This window comes from Dermacentor silvarum, chromosome 1 (assembly GCF_013339745.2).
Source record: "Dermacentor silvarum isolate Dsil-2018 chromosome 1, BIME_Dsil_1.4, whole genome shotgun sequence".
Classification (NCBI taxonomy): domain Eukaryota; kingdom Metazoa; phylum Arthropoda; class Arachnida; order Ixodida; family Ixodidae; genus Dermacentor; species Dermacentor silvarum.
Window position 1 is genome coordinate 144,513,606 of NC_051154.1, and position 21,104 is coordinate 144,534,709.

At 46.1% G+C, this 21,104-nt stretch overlaps 1 protein-coding gene across 3 annotated transcripts in view; it reads right to left on the reverse strand.

Annotated features, from left to right (window-relative positions):
• Positions 1 to 16,063: 16,063 nt before the first annotated feature.
• The window catches only part of LOC119436188 (zinc finger protein 341-like), a 59,551-nt gene continuing 54,510 nt past the window's right edge, over positions 16,064 to 21,104 (reverse strand). For all 3 annotated transcript variants that reach the window (XM_037702965.2, XM_037702964.2, XM_037702963.2), the window contains exons 11-12: positions 20,327 to 20,543; positions 16,064 to 17,247 (exon numbers count right to left, since the gene is read on the reverse strand). In XM_037702965.2, coding sequence (XP_037558893.1) covers positions 16,471 to 17,247; positions 20,327 to 20,543 — 994 coding nt within the window. In that variant the 3' untranslated portion in view covers positions 16,064 to 16,470. The remainder of the gene's footprint in view (positions 17,248 to 20,326; positions 20,544 to 21,104) is intronic.

Here is a 21,104-nt window from a genome sequence, read left to right on the forward strand (position 1 = left end):
ATCGTTGGGCGCGGCTGATTAAAATACTTTATCCGGACCTCTCCCCGCGCCCGAAGGTTAAATATATCAAGCCGATTGTTTTGTTTTTTCAAGTATGGTTAGGCGGTAATTTGTAACTCCGGGAACTGTCCAGCGCCAGGACAAGCTTGCCATTTTCCAAATGGCAAGCTTTGCCCCCCCCCCCCCCCCCTCCCGGTAGATACGCCTATGGCGTCAACCCTCGCAAGCCATGCGCATGAAGTTTGAGCCAATGTTGATCTTGTTGAGTGAAGGTTAGGCCTGGCGCCGTCGAGTTCATGCACCCGCTGCCGGCGGACCTGAACTGAAAAGTAAGCAGCTAGGACGAAGGAAACTGCTTTTCTAGTTCAGTTTTGGCCTTAGCGATTTGAAATAAACGGCTCATCGCTTCGCACGGCGCGTATACATAATAAGCTGCAAGCGGGAACAGAGCGCTCTGCCCAACGGCTAGCTGTGCCAACATCGATCTGTATATATACGTTAGAGCACTGCACGGGCCCGGGCCGGCCCGAAAGCCCGGGCCGTCCGAAGCGTTTGTCGGCGGGCTCGGGCCGGGCCCGGGCTTAAAGCCGCGGACCCGGGCCGGGCTCGGGCTTGAAGCCACGAGCCCGGGCCAGACTCGGGCCCCCTCATTGAAGGGCCTAAGTAGGCCTTCGAGCACACGCGACCGTTATGCATTGCATGGTTAAGTGCATTCTGTGCCAAGCTGAAGTGACACGTGCAAGATGACTGTCATCATCATCATCAGCCTATATTTATGTCCACTGCAGGACGAAGGCCTCTCCCTGCGATCTCCAATTAACCCTGTCTTGTGCTAGCTGATTCCAACTTGCACCTGAGAATTTCCTAACTTCATCACCCCACCTAGTTTTCTGCCGTCCTGGACTGTGCTTCCCTTCTCTTGGTATCTATTCTGTAGCTCTAATGGTCCATCGGTTATCCATCCTACGCATTACATGGACGGCCCAGCTCCATTTTTTCCGCTTAATGTCAGCTAGAAATCGGTTATCCCCGTTTGTTCTCAGATCCACACCGCTCTCTTGACTGTATATCTTATCACATGACTATATCTTATCAAAGAAAATAGTAAAACAGATGAACTGCTCAATTTTAACAGCGGAGCTGTTTCAGCCGGGCCTAATGTGTCCGCTGAATCCAAAAATGTGGGCCGATCCTGGCAGCAGTGCAGAAAGGGTCCAAGCGCAATGGCACATACACCTGTGAACTAGCGAAGCTGAGCCGGGATAAGTCTAGCTAAGAATGGTGGGGACTAATTGCCTATCGATAGGCAATTGATAGCCAATAAATAGCTAGTCGATAATCGATCAATAATCAATAAATTCCCGAAAATGCTGGGGATGACTTGGTAGTGCTTAGCCTAGTCCAAATACGTGGCCAAAACCTTACGATAGCCAATTGATGGTGTTGGGCTGCTGAGCACGAGGTTGCGGGATCGAATCCCGGCCACGGCGGCCGCATTTCGATGGGGGCGAAATGCGAAAACACCCGTGTACTTAGATTTAGGTGCACGTTAAAGAACCCCAGGTGGTCCAAATTTCCGGAGTCCCCCACTACGGCGTGCCTCATAATCAGAACTGGTTTTGGCACGTAAAACCCCATAATTTTTTTTAGCCAATTGATATGTCGCGCGCCTAGGCGATAAGGCGTCACAGCTAGGCATGCCCTGTGGTGGCGGCGCAGCGTTATCACCTTTTGGTTGTGCTTAAAAGCGCCGGCATTCAAGCTGGCGTGTGCTTTCATTACTGTAACATTGAACCGGGCAGTTCGCCCGTTGATGTTAAGTTGATGGCTAAATAAAGCCGTATTGTTTTCGCTCCACCGTTGCGCTGTCCTTCCGTCAGACACGACACCAATCGACAGCCAATCAATAGCTAATCGATAATCAATCAATACTAAATAAATTACGGTAAATGCTGGGGATGACTTGGTAGTGCTTAGTCTATAGCCCAAAAGGCAGGACTAGCTAGGTGCCCATCATCTCCGCTGTCTCCTTAGCATTGCGCCGCCAATGCAAGCTACGCTTATTTTTTTTTTCTTTTCCGCGAAAACAAACATTTTTTCCGCGTAAGGAAAACTAAATTATACAAAGAACCACTCCTCAAACCATTTCCATGTTACCGCTTTTGCGATCGCACAATTACCAGTGTCGATACTATGGCATTATTTTAGCGCTAAGGCCAGTTACTTTTGTGCTTCAATGCATAAAACAGCGTTTTCCTCAAAAAGTTAACTGGAACGCCCATGCAGTTCGTCGGACACTTTGAAAATTAATATCTCAAAACTGATTCAGTCCTGAGAATTCGTTCCAAGTGGATACGCCTTGCGAACTCAGCGGCTATAATTCGTAGATTCAAAGATGTGCCGTAAAAGATTTAATTAAAAAGTTCGCGTAATTATGTTAAATATTCAATTAGGCGTTTTGACCTAATCATTATTTTAGTACAAGCGCCATTAGGCCATCCATGTCAGAATTAGCTTGGAACTACATAAAATAATTAGCCTCCTTAGAGAGTCGTCGCATTAATGCGAACACAAGAAATCCTGAGATATGGTCAATTCCATACTTCTGAACACTCTATAAGTATCAGTCGTTAATACATTACCTACCATTCACTTTGAACAGATACAAAAATGGCGGTAATTTCAGTAAGAAAGAACTCAGCTGACACTTTGGTCGCTTGTAATGTATCTGATGTCATTATTATTCTGCCTTTGTGTATGGTTCTGAGTATATAATGTAAATCCTGTTTCGTTTTCTTAGCAAATGTTGATCTTGTAAAATTCAGTCTCATGCTATGTTGTATAGGTGGTGTTGCGTTGTTTTGTATAGCTAGTGTTGTTATTGTAGTGTTGTTTAAAATGCATTCTGTTAAAACTTTTTCCAATTCTGTTAACTGCCGTGACGCAAATATTCTTTGTCTTTCCGTTCATAGCTATTTCGTCTATGAGGAATTCCAGCGATAGCTAGAAATATATGTGAATTATTGTGCATGTGTGCACACTGTTTGCTGTACTATTGCCTTGCCTGATCTTATGGTGGGTCACGTCAAGCTACATATGTAGCTTTTCGTCCAAAACGACCGTCCAGCATGTACACTGGACAATAAATTGATTTGATTTGATTGATGTCGTCGGACACTTTGAAAATTATTATCTCGAAACTGGTTCAGCCCCCCCCCCCCCCCCCCCCCCCCCCCGCTTTTCACGCTCGGAAATATATTTTGGTACGATCATTGCCAACTCGGGCTAGATTTCGTGGCAACGCCCACGCACCTGGAGTCACATAACGCAAGGAGCCCCATCCGAGCACAAACTTTCAAGCGCTTTTCGATAGCGAGCGTGCGCGTTGCGGCAACTCGCAGCGGCCGCGGATTCTACAGAGCGCATGGATTTCAATTCCGAAACTTCATGGGTATAAAGTTCTCATAAACTTTTGACGCAAAAGGTGCACTGACATTTCCAAAGACGTGCTTTAATTAGATTTTCAATTCTGGAACTTATAGGTTTAATGTTCTTATAAGCTTGGACCAACAAGCACGCACTGGAGCCCTCGTGTCCAAGCCGTTCCAGAAATGGAAGCACGCACTCGCGATCTTCCACACACATGAAAATACTAAATATCCCCGTGACTGTCAGCTCGCAGCTGATAATTTTCTCCAAACATTTTCAGGAAGCGCGGCCTATGTGATCGATCAGCTGGACCAGGGCAGGCAAAGTAAAATAAGAGAAAACGGAAGAAAGTTACCGGCCTATTATTGAGGCAGTTCTTTTTTGTGGGCGACAAGATCTGGCTCCCCGTGGCCATAGGGACAGTGGTCCTATGGATTTAAACAAAGCCCTCGCTGAAAACACTGGTACTTTCAGAGTGCTTCTTCGCATGCGACATGATTGTGGAGATACATATCTGAAGAACCATTTGGACAGTGGCCCCAGTAATGTCTCGTATGTAAGCCCAGATTTACAAAACTAAATTATAGAAATTTGTGGTGAAATTACCAAAGAAAGCCTAGATGCAAAAGTAAACGCTGCAGGCTGCTTCTCCATACTTGCTGACGAAACGACGGATATTAATTGCTAGAATCGAACAGCTTACTGTTTGTGGAAGGTACCTCAACAAGGAGGCCAACGATATCGAAGGAGTGTTTTTATGTTTTCGCGCCGGAATAGATGCCCTCTCTCATTGCGACTGTAGGTTATATGTAAATGTGTACAAACTGCTGCAGATTCTAGTCACCCTTCCAGTGACTATACTGCCAGCGCAGAGAGAATAAATTTTAACATGAGATTACTAAAAATCTACTTGCGCTCTAGAATGTCTGAGGAACGCATGTTTAGGCTGGCGCTTCTATATGCCCACAGAGACGTCGGCATCAACGTGTCCGAAGTCATTGACCGCTTCGCTAAACTTCCCCACCGAGTGAAGTTTGTCCTTTAGATAGCGAAGCAGCAAAAATCAAAGCAAGTAAAAAGCCCTGTTCCTTCAGGTCCATAAACTCGTAATTATGAAAACGTATGACTGTTCATTAGCTTTTAAAACCGCAGAAATTTTCGCCGTTTATTCTAACAGTTAGCATCCTGATCAAAATTATCATGTGAATACGAAAATTACGGACATCAATAACCAATTTTGAACGACCTTGCTTATTGAAAGCCCGGCCCACGCGGCGTTTCCCAACAAACACACTCGGATATTGGGTAGTTCAACTTGCCGCATCATCTGTGGCTTTCGCTTGGCTTTTTCTTTCTTTTTTAGCTACCTGCTTTTACTTTTTTTTTTTCCTTTTTTTTTTGAACCGAAGCAATATCCTTCTTTAATTTTGGGTGCAGAATATTTGTTGTCACTCTGCAGGCAGTTAAATTACACATTTTCGTACTGATTTCTGTATTATTCCTTTATTATTCTACCCATATTGTGCTGTCGCGACCGCCGCATGGCCCAAGTATACATATCACAATTTCTGCGATCATAGTTTTGTTCTTGCCTGGATCGTCTGTCTTTCTATGCGTAAAGTTTACTATCTGTGACTATATACGCAACGTGTTTATTTGTTTTGTTTGACGCATTATATACAGTGACGTTTGCTTAAATACGTATATTTAAATATCTTGTTGCGAGGTTTTGTGTATAGAAGAAGTTAAGTTTGTTTCCAGCGACACTTTTTTGCCCTTTATCAAGTTGTATCTTCGCATTTGTATATTCCATTCTATCTTCGCATTTCTAATGTATATTTTGCATAACTCCTGCTTTTTATATGTACTCACTGTTGCGATTATAATCTCGGTGTAATTACAATACACGACCGGTAACAGCTGCTCCTGCACAATCCATTGCAACGAAGGACAGCGTCATTGATGTTTTTCCCTGGCCGTTGCATATGTGCAAAAATGTGAACAAGGTTCTTGAATGACCAAGATTCATCAAAATATGTTTCCTCAACCTGTTCATTTCAAGGCCTTTACGTTTTTCATATCAGCTGCATGCACTGCTTTGCTGCTTTCGAAATGATATAGTTCTAAGTTCGTGTGATATTTTCTTTACTCATTAAATAGACAACAAGAAAACGCGGAAGCATTGATATCAGTTATTTCTGCCACAATTTTTGGGACATACGAATATATTATTTTATGAAAAAATACATATTTTACTTGACAGTGTGTAGCGTTCAATAATTCGTTTGCAGCATCTAATATACAATGGCATGGGCAATGCAGTTATTATTCATGTATTTGATCCCTCGACAAATTCGATAAGGAGGAGGGCGCGCTGCAACGTCAGCCCCCGGAACAAAATTTCTGGCTACGCCACTGGCGATGCACCTTTTCCCCAATATTTGACGCTAACAACGATCTGTGGCTGTAGAGGTCGATGTAAACAAGTGCACCACTTTGCTAAATCTGACGCGGAAGGCTGCGCGCCAGAGGCGTACCAACTATTTCTCAAGTGGGGGGGGGGGGGGGGGGGGGCAAACCGCAGATCTGACTCTCTCTCTCTCCATATATATATATATATATATATATATATATATATATATATATATATATAATTACTATTATAATAAGTGAAAAGGCCTGGCAATGCATCTGTCAGGTATTTTTCTCTCAGGTACCAGACATATAGACCTATTTCTCAATCACACGTACATGGTGAACCATCGAGGCCCGAAAAATTATTTGAATTTGCATTTATTTCTTGTCGCTATAAAATCTATATGTGATGCAGCGACAAATGGCAGTGAGTGCCCAGAGGTCCCTGATCCAACCCAGTAGCAGCAGTGCAGCTCACAAAAAAATGCATATTTGTTGCAGTCAATTTTACTAATTAAAGAATTTTACTTGGTGTTGAAGTCTACAGAATAAATGTATCGCTAGTTAAGGTAATAGTACTGTCGATGTTATACAGAACGAAGTACAATCAACATAAATTACTCTCAATACTAAAAAGAAAAAGACGGCAGAGGTGTGCGAACTTGGTGAATTACAACCCGATTTTTAGTGAAGCTGTTTTTTTTTTTTTTTTTTTCAACAGTTGCACTAAATGTTTCAGTTTCCTGTAATTACATCGCATACCTTGAAAAGTTACCCGTATATTTTGTTCCGTTTTACCCCTTGTCCCCGTGTAATGCTCTGAAGCAATTCTTGCTGGAAACTTAATAAAGACAGTAATTCATCAATACACATCTTACTTCGTCAGAAAATTTCATTATCCCCAGATATAAACAAGATGCCTTGTATAGCTCACCGAGGACACCGAAGAAGCAACCTATACACATCCCGTATGATGCACGGGAACAAATGGGAAAACAAGGGTTTAGTAATTATCTGCAACACTTGCATTTAAACCAGGAAAGTGAGATTTTCGCAACGCACTGCATGCGCTTAAAATTCTCCCTATCTTCATGAAATTTAATGTCCATATTTCATGCAATTGTTTGAGGAGTCGGGGAAAGCGGCGGTACGGCACCCTAGAACACGTCAATATGTAACTTTCTACAAAGGCTTGCAATGAATCCTACACACACACACACACACACACAAAAAAAAAAAAAAAAAAAAAAAAAAAACATTTATCGCTCGTCACTCAGGATATTGTTTCGTACTTCGAATACATATTAACACCGTGTCCCGCATAGTTTACTGAGGATACCGGGATCAACAACTAAATGCCGTGTATAAAGCATAAAAACTGGGGGAAAGCGAGTATTCAGTAGCGGTTTTTCGAGTACGTAAGCAACCACCGCAGTTCAAATTTTTGGAACACGTCACAATAAGGTGGTTTTCATTTCTTTAAAATATAAAATACCTGCTGTTCTTGCTCCTGCCGGGAAACAAGTAGTAGCTAGGGTAGCTTTTATTCAGAAACGGCCTGAAAATTAAATCAATATAAGCAGTAGTGACAAAGGCCTTTAGAAAAAATTCAGTTAAGTGTTCTATTGGCACTGAAATGGCTCTGCACGTTAGACCGAGGTCACTTTCACGAACATACCATCTCGCAGACCCTTATGTAATGTCCCGTTCTGGGACCTTTGAGGTATCATGAATAAATGAACTTGCATATAAAACCCTAATCCGTTCTAAACTAGAATATGCCAGTGCTATCTATGACAACCACCAGGTTAATATAATTCATTCCCTTGAATCGGTTCAGAACCGTGCTGCCAGGTTCATTCTCTCTGACTTCTCCTATAATACAAGTGTCTCAGCCTTAGAATCCCGGTTGTGTCTTCTCTCGTTCACCTCCCGCAACAAACGTGCTCGTCTTTTTTTATTTTTTAGGTTCTTTCATTCGCTGCCCACAGGTAACCAAATCATCATTCCAGCGCATCGTTTCTCCCGCCATACGCATCCCAATACTGTGTATCTACCACACGCCCATTACACCACGTATCAGCGTTCTTTTTTTCTGCACTCAGCCCGAGAATGGAACACCCTTCCTTCTGACATCACCCTCATTCCCGACATTTCCCGTTTCAAAACTGATATTGAAGAGAGAGAGAGAGAATAAACTTTACTAAAAAGAGCACGCGAGCGTACCCACCCCTCATGTAATGTCCCGTTCTGGGACCTTTGAGGTATCATAAATAAATAAATAAATAATAATAAATAAATAAATAAATAAATAAATAAATAAATAAATAAATATACGATAAGTCGTGATTACACAAATTCGGCAGTTACACCTGTAAGTGGTTTGATTGCATTTTTGATGGTGATAAGATATATATTTATACTGCAACGCTACGTAGACTATCTCTGGACGGAGATTCAATAGTTCCAGCATTTGATAATCCAACCAGTTCATGCAGTAAGGCACACCCATCGTTGGGCGCGGCTGATTGAAATACTTTATCCAGACCTCTCCCCTCGCCCGAAGGTTAAATATATCAAGCCGATTGTTTTGTTTTTTCAAGTATGCTTAGGCGGAAATATGTAACTGCGGGAACTGTCCAGCGCCAGGACTTCTGCGCAATGCAAGCGAGTATGGCGTATCTCGCACGTCGCCCACTACAGCGCGTCATGAGGAGGCACAATACTCGCTGCCCAAACCGGGGATCAGTAGTAAAGAAAAGTATTATTAACGTGGTGACTCTATTAAGAAATAAAATTTAGCTTCAGCTGTAGTTTTGTTGGACTTTCCAGTGTGTAGCCCAAAGGGCCCACTTTCGAAAGTGGGGGGGGGGGGGGGGGGGGGGGCAAATGGCATGCTTTGCCCCCCCCCCCCCCACTTTTGACAGTGGAGGGGCAAGTGCCCCCTCTGCCCCCCCCCCCCCCCCCACCCCCCGGTAGATACGCCTATGCTGCGCGCTCGAAGACTTCTTATTTATGCAAAGTGTCTACAGAATGTGTAAAAAGAATAAAAAAAAAGATGAGGTGCAAGTGCCGAAGTCAGCAACAACAAACTCCAAAGCAGCCGCGACTGCAAACGGAACTCAGCGTGTCTTTATCGGCCGCACTGTTAATACAACAGCGCACTCAGGCCTGCTCACCCTATACACATATATACATATTCGGTGAGTGCTACATGACTTCCAGGAACGACATGCTGCACCGGAGAAGTCATTAGTAATTATTCGTGATCAATGAAACGCACACCCGATGTGCACTCAACAGGGCACATCGTGTCAACTTTGCAGGTACACAACTCAACCGGCGAAAGCCCCGGCACCCTTCCAAAACGTTACCAGCGGCGTGCGGCAGAGGGCAGCACAGGAAAATGAAAAAGGCGGATTCATAAGCGGGAAGTTTGGACAGCTTGGAATACATTTCTAGCCTCGCTTTTAGTACAAGCGCTATGGGCGTCTTGCGCTGGAGTTTGAGGTATAGTAGCGGCGCCTGGTGGCGGCGAAAAACGTCATCTGGGTAGTACCAGCTTGGATAGTATTGAGCCCTGGCTGTGGCGAAGCACGTTTCTAGCCCGCGTTTTGCGTCGATTCGCACTTTTTTCTGCCTTGTTTCGAGTGCGAAAAGGCTCGTCACTTCTCACAGACCATGGCGACCAGGCTGCGAGCTGGCCGCAGCCTATAGTTTTACGAAAACGAACTCTCCGTGTGCCGTAGGACGTAATGCTGGAAGCAGAAGACATCGGCGACGCCGATGCGGACAGACCTCGCTCAGCCTCGAAAAAGCGTCACCGTCGTTACTGCTGCGTCGTGGGCTGCCATGAACAAGAAGGCCTGAATCCCAACATCAGATTCTACCGTTTTCCTTCAAGGCCTCACGAAGTGGAGCGTCGGGCGCGCTGAATAACTGCAGTTCGTCGCGCTGGGTAAGCGAAATGGAGGACCGAAATAGCAGCAGGCATGGCTGGTGATTCTCGATTCGAGACCCGGCCACAGCGAAAATTAACAATTCGACCGGTGCGAAGTGGTAAAGTGACCAGGTGTGTGCAAATGACCACAAATGGTCGGGCTGATTCGGTGACAATTCACTACCCCACTACGATCAGCACAGGTTAGAGAGTTGAATGTGCTCATGCTTGACCACAAGCCAGCACGTTGAGGCAGCACAGCAAGGTAGTATTGATTACAGCACATCGATGTTCGAGCGCTGTCATTAAAAGCTACATCAAGTGAACAGTGCACGAGCGCGCGCTGCAGCGCGATTCGCACGTACGTACGTTACTGCGAGCTTATATGCATTGCATCAGTTATTTATCAATTGCTAGACAGATGGCCGCTACTACAGCGCAGGCATAACTACTTGTATATATAGCGGCATGTCGAAAGACCGCTGCCGTCGCGGCGCGTACGATCGTGCGCTCGAGCAGTTCGTACACCGCGGCATGCTGAAAGACCGCTGCCGTCGCGGCGCGTGCGATCGTGCGCTCGAGCAGTTCGTACACCGCGGCATGCTGAAAGACCGCTGCCGTCGCGGCGCGTACGATCGTGCGCTCGAGCAGTTCGTACACCGCGGCATGCTGAAAGACCGCTGCCGTCGCGGCGCGTACGATCGTGCGCTCGAGCAGTTCGTACACCGCGGCATGCTGAAAGACCGCTGCCGTCGCGGCGCGTACGATCGTGCGCTCGAGCAGTTCGTACACCGCGGCATGCTGAAAGACCGCTGCCGTCGCGGCGCGTACGATCGTGCGCTCGAGCAGTTCGTACACCGCGGCATGCTGAAAGACCGCTGCCGTCGCGGCGCGTGCGATCGTGCGCTCGAGCAGTTCGTACACCGCGGCATGCTGAAAGACCGCTGCCGTCGCGGCGCGTACGATCGTGCGCTCGAGCAGTTCGTACACCGCGGCATGCTGAAAGACCGCTGCCGTCGCGGCGCGTACGATCGTGCGCTCGAGCAGTTCGTACACCGCGGCATGCTGAAAGACCGCTGCCGTCGCGGCGCGTACGATCGTGCGCTCGAGCAGTTCGTACACCGCGGCATGCTGAAAGACCGCTGCCGTCGCGGCGCGTACGATCGTGCGCTCGAGCAGTTCGTACACCGCGGCATGCTGAAAGACCGCTGCCGTCGCGGCGCGTACCGTCGTGTGCTCGAGCAGTTCCGTACACATGTCTGCTTATCGCTGCTGTGAATTCATTTATAGAAAGCATTTCCTCGCGTTTGTGCGCCTGAATCTAGCAGCGTGCAAACCTTACCTGAAGTTCAACTTCGCACGTGCGTGACTCGCTTGACTTGCGATTGACACCGCGCTAAAACTTCGCCGCTTATTTCTTGAACGGCGTACACGTATTCGGCGTTGCATAATTTCTTGCCTTTACGCAGCATGCCAACCATGGAAAAATATTCGGCGCCCAATATTCGCTGCAAGCCGTGGTACAACACAACCGAAAGTGGCGGGTCCATATTGTAAACGTGCTTCCCGAAGCAGACGACCGAGCTTGGTACTACCCAGTTTCGGATTGAGGGCGCTTTTTAACACCATTTTTGCAGCGCCCCCTGGGCAACGCAAGAGCCCCATAAACGCTGCTCGCGCCGTTTGGTCAAGGTGTAATGAGCTCCGAACGCGCGCGCTTACATGTCTTGTGAAGCTGTGGCCAAAGCTTTGTGTCGTCCACCCAGTCACTATCTACGATAACCGCTGAAACAGGTTTGCTGAGCCGCATCGGGCGTTATGCACAACCATTGTAAAAACGGAGGCAACTGAGGTTGAGTGCACTAGAACTATATTCTAGTACACTCTATATATTATAGCTGAGGCAAGCATGGACGCGTAAACGTGATAAAATATGGCGGCGCCCATGGGATCGCCGTGAAAAGCATGGGTGAAAAGGGTCTTATGGTGGTTAAATCGGGCGGCGCGCGATCTACAACTTCCGTGAGGCGGCCATTTGCGCGCCAACGTGCTCGGCGTGTGATATTCGTCGTTCCCAGAGTTGCAACACCTTACCCGTCGCTGGCCGTAGCTTTTCTCGCAGTGCTCGCAATATCGCGCGAACATAAACCGAACATTACATTTTTAACCAACGATCATAGCGCCACTCCTCATGACGCCACGTCCCCTCTACGAACTACACAAAATCGCTGCATCGAGGCGATTCCATCGGTGCCGCTCAACAAGCTTTCTGCGACACGTTGCAGGACCCCTTTAAATCTTTCGACTACGCTATCTTCAGGATCAGCCTACTTTTTTAGGCTTCGGATTGCACGACCTTCGGGATCCACCTAATCTCAAACTGCACTATCTCGATCCTGTATCAGCCGGGCCACGAAAGAGGCTAGCAGCATATATACCCGATATGGAAAAGTGGGGAAAACTTCGCCTCGGCTGTTAATTGCCGACTTGCCAGTGTGTGGCCCTCACTGTGCGCTTTCAAGTGTGTGGAGGGGAAATGGCATGCTTTGCCCCCCCCCCCCCCCCCCCCCTTCTTGAGAATAAGCCCTCTTCGGTAAATACGCCTATGCTCTCCAATGCTTCACCTGTCACCCATCGAATCACACTGGCAAACAGCAACTGAACAAGTAGCTGTCATCTTCATCAACCGCCAATTTTTGTCATCCTTCGACTAGAAAACACTGAACCCACAGAACACCCATATGACTGAACCCTAGGCTGATAACTGATACCAAGCTAGCTGCTATGTGGATGGTGTTCTGCAACGTGTACTGGCACATGTGTTCTTTTTTTGATCTCCATATATAGGCACTCTTTTAAAGAGTCAACAAGCTTCTCCAGTTCTGTATAATGTCACTCAAGGCTTCTTTCAGTTTATTTGGACGGGGTCTTTAACACGCAGATAATCAGTGGCTTTAAAGCGGCCCTGAACCAACTCTCGGGCTTGGTGAAATAACATAGTCCGCGGGTAGCATATGCTGCTGTGAACATCTCAGCCAAGCTTAGCTGTCATACGCGGTGCATGGAGCTCGCAAGCGGAACGCGAAGTCACGTTTCTCTCAAACGCTCTCTCAGACAGAAGCTATGATCCTCACTCTTTTCTGTGTGCTTTACTTCGTAATAAAGCACATTCCCTACGCGACTGCTATTGGTCGCTGCGGTAGGCTACACCGCGGCCGCCGCGGGGTGCCGCCACGAGTCCACTGGCTAAGCGCACTGCGGCTCGCTGAGGACAACCTCGTTTGGCTTACGTTTAGCGCGTCGTAGGCACCAAAATCGGAAGTCGTGGCATCTACGTTAACATCCATAATGAAGTTTGAAGTGCGCGCCACGGTGATCTTTCGAAGGCGAAGCGTTGTGGCCCCGGTCCACTCCGCCGTAGCCTTCGCAGTGGAAGGCATTGGAGAAGCAACGGGAGCACAGCGGAGGCCGTGTTTGATTGCCAATAACTCCGCTTCTGCTGAACGCATTGAAGTACTTTTTGTGGCAAAGCGGTGCTTAAAGTCGATCAGGGGGGGCCTGGCCCCCTCTCCATTTTTTAACGAGGGGCTCGGCCCCCCCTCGGCAGGTCAACTGTAGCACTGTGGCACCCTTTCGACAGGTGCTGGAGGTGATTTTATTACCAGTGATGCCTTGCGCGGGGCAATTCTCCAATTTTTCAATAATCGTGAGTAATCGGTTGATGTGGCCCGGAGTGAAAGCTGGTCCCTGGCCAAAACGTCAGTAAAATTGTGGTATTTTTCCTACGTGCTTCAATTCTTTGACCTGTTTCACTGCCGAATCCTGTGATTCAACGCTTCACTGATGTATGTATGATGATGAGCATGTGTGCTATGAGTGCCCCCCCCCCCCCTCCCCTTTCACTGAAGGCAAAGTATTTCTGAAATAGGTTATTTTCATACTTCAGATGCTTTTCTCCACTTCGATAAAAAGTGGTGCAGGGCCCCTTTAAGAGCTTTTCCCAGGTATGCAACAGAAAGCATTGAGGAGACTTGGTGGAGCCACCATAAGTGCTAGGCAATGTGCAACTGCACACTTGTGAAGACCCAGCTTAAGCACTGCCACTCCCCATTTCATTCCACTTCGCTTTTTATGTGTGTCCTTGTACACTCATGGCTTTTCAACTCTTGCATTTTTTTCACAGTTTGAATGATCTGTTTTGAAAGCTCTAAATTGAAGATGGGATCATGGTAATCTCCAAAGCTGCAGCAAAACAAACATAATTACTATGTCCTAAATGACATACAATGTGCGTAGCTTGAGATTCAATATTTTATAGTTGTGGAAAGAATTCACGACTTCTCAACTTCTCGGCTTCAATTCCGCAATTTCAACATGTGCCCTAAAGTTAATCAAAAAGTTAAGTAGCATATTTCAATTAGCAACATTGTTGACCATTTTCTTGCTGTTAATGTCCACCTGCCATGTAGCCTATCTGTAAAAATAGCAGGGGCCTAGACATGACATTTTTTTTAGAGTTCTGCATGAAAAGGAACACCTGGTATAAAAGGCTTTACGAGCCAATGGTATACCAAAATAGTCGTGACCGTCCATTTTACTTGCTGTCACGTGTCTCCTCAGTGTACCTGGACCGACAGCAGTAAAAACTAAATGTACGGAAAAAAAATATTAACATTCCATATTGCCACCACTGACATCATCAGACGCCACCAATATTACCATCTGGTACTTCCTGTTGCTATGCACGTAAAATTTAAAGACTAAGTTTAGTCAAGTGAAGCATTTTTTCAGGACCACACACACATTTATTTAGTAAAAAAAGGTTAACTACGAGTGTAGAAAATGAAGGCAGCTCCCAAACGTGAATTTCACTGCTGAACCACCCATGCTAGTAAGTTAGCATGGCATCAAGTATTTTAAAGTATTTTCACTTGTTTGGCTGTTTTTGTTATGAAAATGTTTTCAACATTATGTTGAATCTTTGGTTCCTTTAGAATGCAATATAATTCTTGTTTAATGACAAACTATAAATTAGTCCAGAACAGATGCTGTTCCTCTCATGACGTCACAAGGAGCTAGCATGGGAGCTTCACACCCATCTTTGGTTTTTGTGTCTTTTCTGGCTTATTAAGACTATACTCACATCAAGGCTGTTTCTGGTATTCCAGGAGTCTAATTTACTAAATCAGCCCAGAGATCGAAATTTAGTTGTGGTGTTGCAGTTGTGCATGAGTCTACAACGAACACGTAGCCGCGAGAATTTTTCGAAATGGTGCCGTAATAGCGTAGTTACACGTGTTTGATGAGAGAGAGTGATCAAGAGAACGAAATGACGCTTGATTCTGCAATCCCCGAGGGAGCACGGCTAAGCGTCGTCAGGGGAGAGGGAATGGGAAGAAAAAGTGGATAGAGAAAGAGGGAGGATGAAGGGTAATGGTTTCCACTGTGCGCGACAGGTGGTGGCCCTCAAGCAAAGGGGCCAGCATTGTAGCGGGTGCTCATAAGGTGGCGATTCCTGTTGAGCCCACTAACTCCAGCAGGCACTGCAGCTTGCTCGTTTTGCCCTTTCCTTCGCTACTCTCCGTTCGTCGGCTGGTCTCTCCTCGCCGAGTGCTCCTCCAGATGTCACGTTACATACGTCATCGCCATCGTGCTTTTCAAAACACTGTCCACTTCCGGCGCTGAAATAGTGGCGCTATCACGCGGTTGTTTTTGCATTTCGCGGGCTTTCTTTAAAGGCAATTACAAGAAGCTCCATGAATGGTACTTCGTTGCAAACACTTCAGTTGGCCATTTTTAAATGTGACCACAACTTTTGTATTGGCACTTTCTTGGTAAAGCCAATATTTAGAAAGTTTGGCAATTAGTTTATACTAATTGACATTGCAAAACGAAAAAAACAAATACTGCAGACTAGGACACGCGATCCTCAACACCACGGAGTTGGTTTGAGCCTCCTAGCACACTCCGTCGTTTTTAAAACATTGGCTACTTTTAGCTGGGCCACCCTGTATACAATGTGCAATATAAAAGATAGTACTTAGCTAAAAGATCTAAAGTAGTTCAGGAGGTGGATAATGTTACTTGAGGCATTTATTTTGTGTTGAACAACTGTAAAAAATTTAAGTCTACCTTTTAAGAAGGATACTATGTAGCTGCAACTAAAAACTCTCCTGCAAGACTGCCATCTTATAATCTTAAATACTAAAAAGAAGCAACTATGTGTAGTTCTGCATACACAGAATTCTGCATACCCATTTTGAAGGAATGAACAAATCCTCAAACAGAAACAGTTTAATTGTCACAGAATCTCTGATTTCACGAGGGAGAGATGATGACAGAAAGACATGCATAGCATGTCTGACACTTCAAGCGCTATGTGTAAAATGAAGTAACTTCAATGTCAAGCCTCAAAATGTGTTCACAACCAAAATCTTAGGCCACAGAAAGTCCCAATTTTATAAAAGCTCTTTGAACACTCAGACACAAAGAGAGATCTCTCCTGAACTTTGTACACACAATGAGCACTCAGCCGTTGTATTCTTGGGACTGCAGAGACAAACACGGAGGTACCGCCGACAGGGACACATGCCTTCAGATATTCACCAAGGAGTGTCTGGCCATGTAAAATCACTCTTGGCAAGTTAGCATCAGCCAGCGAGATGCTCGATAATCTGCCATGCTTCCTAGACAACTTCACTATAAGGTTCCTCCACAGCTTCATATAAAATAGTGGTTCCCTCTGCACCATTGTCCACTACAGTTTCTTCTACAGGCTGGTACACCTGTGTCACTGCAGCAACTGCAGTGTCCAAGTCTCCTGTTGCTGAAATAATCTCAATGTGCGCTGTTGGAATATCTTCTGCACACTCCAACTCTTCCAAAGTAGGTCCAGTAGAGTCCAGCTGCTTCTCGGTGCCCACACCTCTGCTTAACTCAGCTGGCCCGCCAGCAAGTTCATCTACACCATCCTCAGCTGCAGTGGATCGCCCTCTTGCCAATCGTGCTCGTGCCTTGACTGCCCTGGAGCTGTTAAATCGCCGCCGCCGCCCACGAAGTGCCGCAGACCATGTCTGCCTGCTGTGGTGGGCTACGCCAGGGCATGTGTGGTCTTCCAGTGCTTTGCGATTCAGGAAGCTCTGCTGGCAGCTGGTGCACTGGTATGAGCGAACGTCAGAGTGCAGCTTCTCATGCTCGTGCAGCCGTTGCTTCTGGGTGAAACCACGACCACATATGCGGCACTCATAGGGTCTCACACCACTGTGGGTCAGCAGGTGCGATTTCAGCTTGTCAGCGCGGTTGAACTCCTTGCGGCAGCCCAGGTGAGCAGCAAAAGGACACTTGAACCGTTTGACTGATTCGTGAACCAGATAGTGCCGTTTGAGCTTGTCCTGTCGGTTGAATGTGGCTCCACACTGAGAACACAGGAAAGGCTTCTCTGTGGAGTGCACAACTGCATGGACCTGATCGAGATTTGAAAACATAAGTGAACAAAAGTGGTGAAAACTGTTTGTTAAACACATAGACACAGGCTCAATTTTTAAAGAAGTAATAACCATGAGCATGCCAACAAACTGGACCCAAGGAAAGAACAATAGAAATCAATTGTTTTGATTTTAAAACTGTGCTGTTCGAGTAATCATAAATGAGTGTTCATATTAATTCAAAATTCTGTTTAATGTGAACCAAAAAAAAGTCGCAGTTTCGCCCAAAAGGCGAAGCATTGATTACGATAGCAAATTATTAGACAGCTTTATGCAGCAAGGTTAGTAGATTTATCAGTTGTATAAATTGCTGTAAACATTTAAATTAACAAGCATGGTGTCATGTGCACAGGCAAACATGAACACATCTCACTCGATGACTGCGAACACTTGCAGTCAGAAGACTGGCGTGACAAAGAGCGGCAGAATGTGGCAAACATAATCATCTTCGTGCTGCCTCTCGCTTTAACGTGAGCTAGGCGCGCAAGAACACAGCACACACGAAGCCATCAGCGACCTTGGGTCGGCTAGCCTTCGAACACATCACAGATTACCGCCAATATAGGACGCACGCGGCTGGAATAGAAGCAGAGACGCACGCTACCCAAAGGGAATTTTGGGGGCTAGGAAAATGCTATGTGAGTCTACAAGAAGTGTCAGTGGATGCGTGTTTATGTTGTCGTGTGTTTTGGTATCTGCCATGGCATTAAAAGGCTCAGAGCTGTGTCCTTGTACCCAATGTAGGTGAACATTGAAATGTGAGTTATTGTGAAGCTTATGTATCTTGTGATAAAGTAATGTAGTTTTATTGACTTGCTTCAGCTGTTAATTGGCACATAAGGAATTTGTGTATGTGTACCTACTTGGGTTATGTTGGCAAGCTGAATTCAGCAAGTAGAGTCAAGATGAGTCTCTTTACAGAGCCTTACTGGACTTCCTACACAATGTGGGGTTGCAATCACATATTTATAAATTTGTTTTACTATATGCCTTAAAGGGCTCCTGACCAAATCTGGCCATATTAAGCTGATAAGCGCAGTGCATACAATGCGCGCTAACGTGTCTGCTAAGTATTACATCGCTATGTGCCACAGAAAGAGCTGAAATTTCAAACCAAATGCTGTTTGTCCTTCTCCTCGCGGACGCAGCGCTCCCAGCCAGAGAGGTTACATATATGCGCAAGTCACTCATAGTCACACGTGACTTCGAGAATTATTCAAGACAACATCAGTTATTTCTTTAAACTGTTGCTTCAATAGACAAATTATAGTTTAGAGAAATAATAAAACATACAAACCGAATGTCTGCACGTTTTTGTTTTACTTTGTACCGTAGCAAGAGAGATGTACTTCCGTTTCATCTGCTTGTTCCCACATTGTGCAGTCGCGCGCGCAGAGAACGAAACTATGTCATTTTCTATCGCGTTCCAGCGCCGCAATTATGCTCTTTCATCCTCTCGCGCCTGCCTGAGTGCGCGTGATTGTGGCACTGACTTAGACCGCTAATCAGGTGTTTTCGTGCAGAGCGGGCAAAATCGTCCGCTGCACGAAATGAGATAAACGCAACTGCTAGCACGCGAGACTGTCACCAGAAGTGCGCCACTCAGCAAAAGCACAAAAGAGAGAGAGAGCGAGAAAAAAAAAAGAAGACCGGGCCCTTGACATATTCGGCACACGATCCTCTGGCTCCAGTATGGGAGAACACAGGGAAGGAATTTCACTTGCGGTGGCTAGATGGGGCAAGTGGAGAGAGTGTCTATGTTGGCGGTGAAGGTAGCCTCCTGAAATCATGGGTTCATGGCACTGAAATATTTCTATCTCTGCTATTAATGAACCAATTTGAAAAATCCTTGTGGCAGAACGCTCACTAGAGGACACGTAACAACTTCCAGCATATAACCCAGATTTTCTATGTGGCCTGGTGAGGGGCCCTTTGAGTCAGCCCTTCTCAAAGGGCCCCTCAGTCAGGGGGAGGGGGGAGAAGAAAAGAAAGAAACAATAACAAAATAAAATAAAAAATCAGTGCCCCTTGTTGGTTGCAGATGTGTTTTCATGGTTGATCATAACTTGTCTTAGCCAATAGAAAAGGCTTGACCTTGCAGCTCGTTTGAGCTGTACAACCAAACGTTCATTAGATCTCTGCTGTACCTTAAGGCGCGTACACACTAGCAGAAAAACGCACGCCGCGCAAGCAGCGGCACGGCAGCTTTTTCTTGCCGTGGGAGGGATCGGTCCTGGACTGATTTTTGTTGCGGTTTGCCGTGTGCCACGGATGAAGGAGGCCAATGAGAGCGGCCACTTCCGTGACGTGCGTGCAGGAAAATGGTTTCATGCGGACCCGCCCGATCGCTCGTTTCGTACTCGCGTTCGGTGTCAGCCGGAAATTCGTTTCGCAGTATCTTTTGCATGCGTCAGCTCCCGGACCGAGTTGACGGATAGTTCGAAAAGGAGGGAGGAGTCTATGCTGGCACGTGACTGCCGCAGCGGCGCGCTGCCGGTTGATGTGGCCGCCATGCCGCAGCTGCGTTTTATCGCCGGCGCTGCACGCGTTTTGCTGCCTAGTGTGTATGCGCCTTTATTCCTCACGTATAATAAATGGCCAAAGCAAACAATGTAAACCCATTTGATGCACTGGCCATTGGTGCTACTTTTGGCCACATTTAGACTTCACCTTTGTGGCTCTTTGACAAATATTTTGCAACATAGTCACTACTAATGGTTGCACTGTCTCCTTTACACAATGCCACAATGTATCCACCGCCCTATAATAAGAAGTGCCACAAGTCAGGATGACAGATTCAGCAAACATGTCTGTTTCACACAGCTGCTGACCAATTTTAAGACATGATTTAGATGCTGTCACAGAGAGCTCTTAATTCCAAACACATGGCGCCCTTTCACCTGCACTGAAATTTCAATGCATGGAGGTTTTGCCACCTCCATTGGAATGTGAATGGTGCTGTCTGGGAGTTAAACCAAGAATGTCCTTCTGCTCAGCAGCACAAAGCCACAGGTGCCACCATGGCAAGTTCCCTGGGTTAGAGAAATATGCTGCTCACCTTAAGGTAATGGTCAGTCTTGAAACCTTTGTGGCAAACTGAGCAGACATGGGGTGTTGATGCCCGATGAACGATTAAATGACGCCGAAGGTAACGCTCACAAAGGAACACCTTGCGGCATATTGGGCATGGGTAGTTGTGACTGCAGGTGGCTTGGTGGCGTGCCAATGCCTCTGGCGTAGCATATCGATTGAGGCAGTGAGGGCACTGGTGTGGCCTGCAAACACAAGGTTAAGTTGCTGTGAAAGTGTCACAACTTTACAAAGCTAGAATTATTCAGTGCAATGGAATAAACATAGCTCTGTAACAAACAAGTACAGTGAAACCTTGTTAATCCACACCTGGCAGGAGAATGAAAACAGTACTATATGCTAATTAGTGGTATAATTTAACTGAAGACTGCAACATACATTTATTTACCCACTTAATTGAAAAAAAAAAGTTCATTCTGGGGTATTACGAGCCAGAACTATAGGATATGATCATGAGGCACGCCGTAGTAAGAGACTCCGGATTCATTTTGACCACCTGGTGTCCTTTAACATGCACCCAATCCACAGTACACGGGCATTTTTGCATTTCACCCCCCTCAAAATGCGGTCGTGGTGGCCATAATTTGATCATGCACCCTCAGGCTTAGCAGTGCAATGCCAAAGCCACATTGCGACCACAATGGGTCACTTCATTAAAGCAATGTGGGAGATTTTATAGATTGCTGACAAATGCTATTACTTTACATGGAGTGACAGAATTCTGTCGTTACTGCCTGCCACCATGG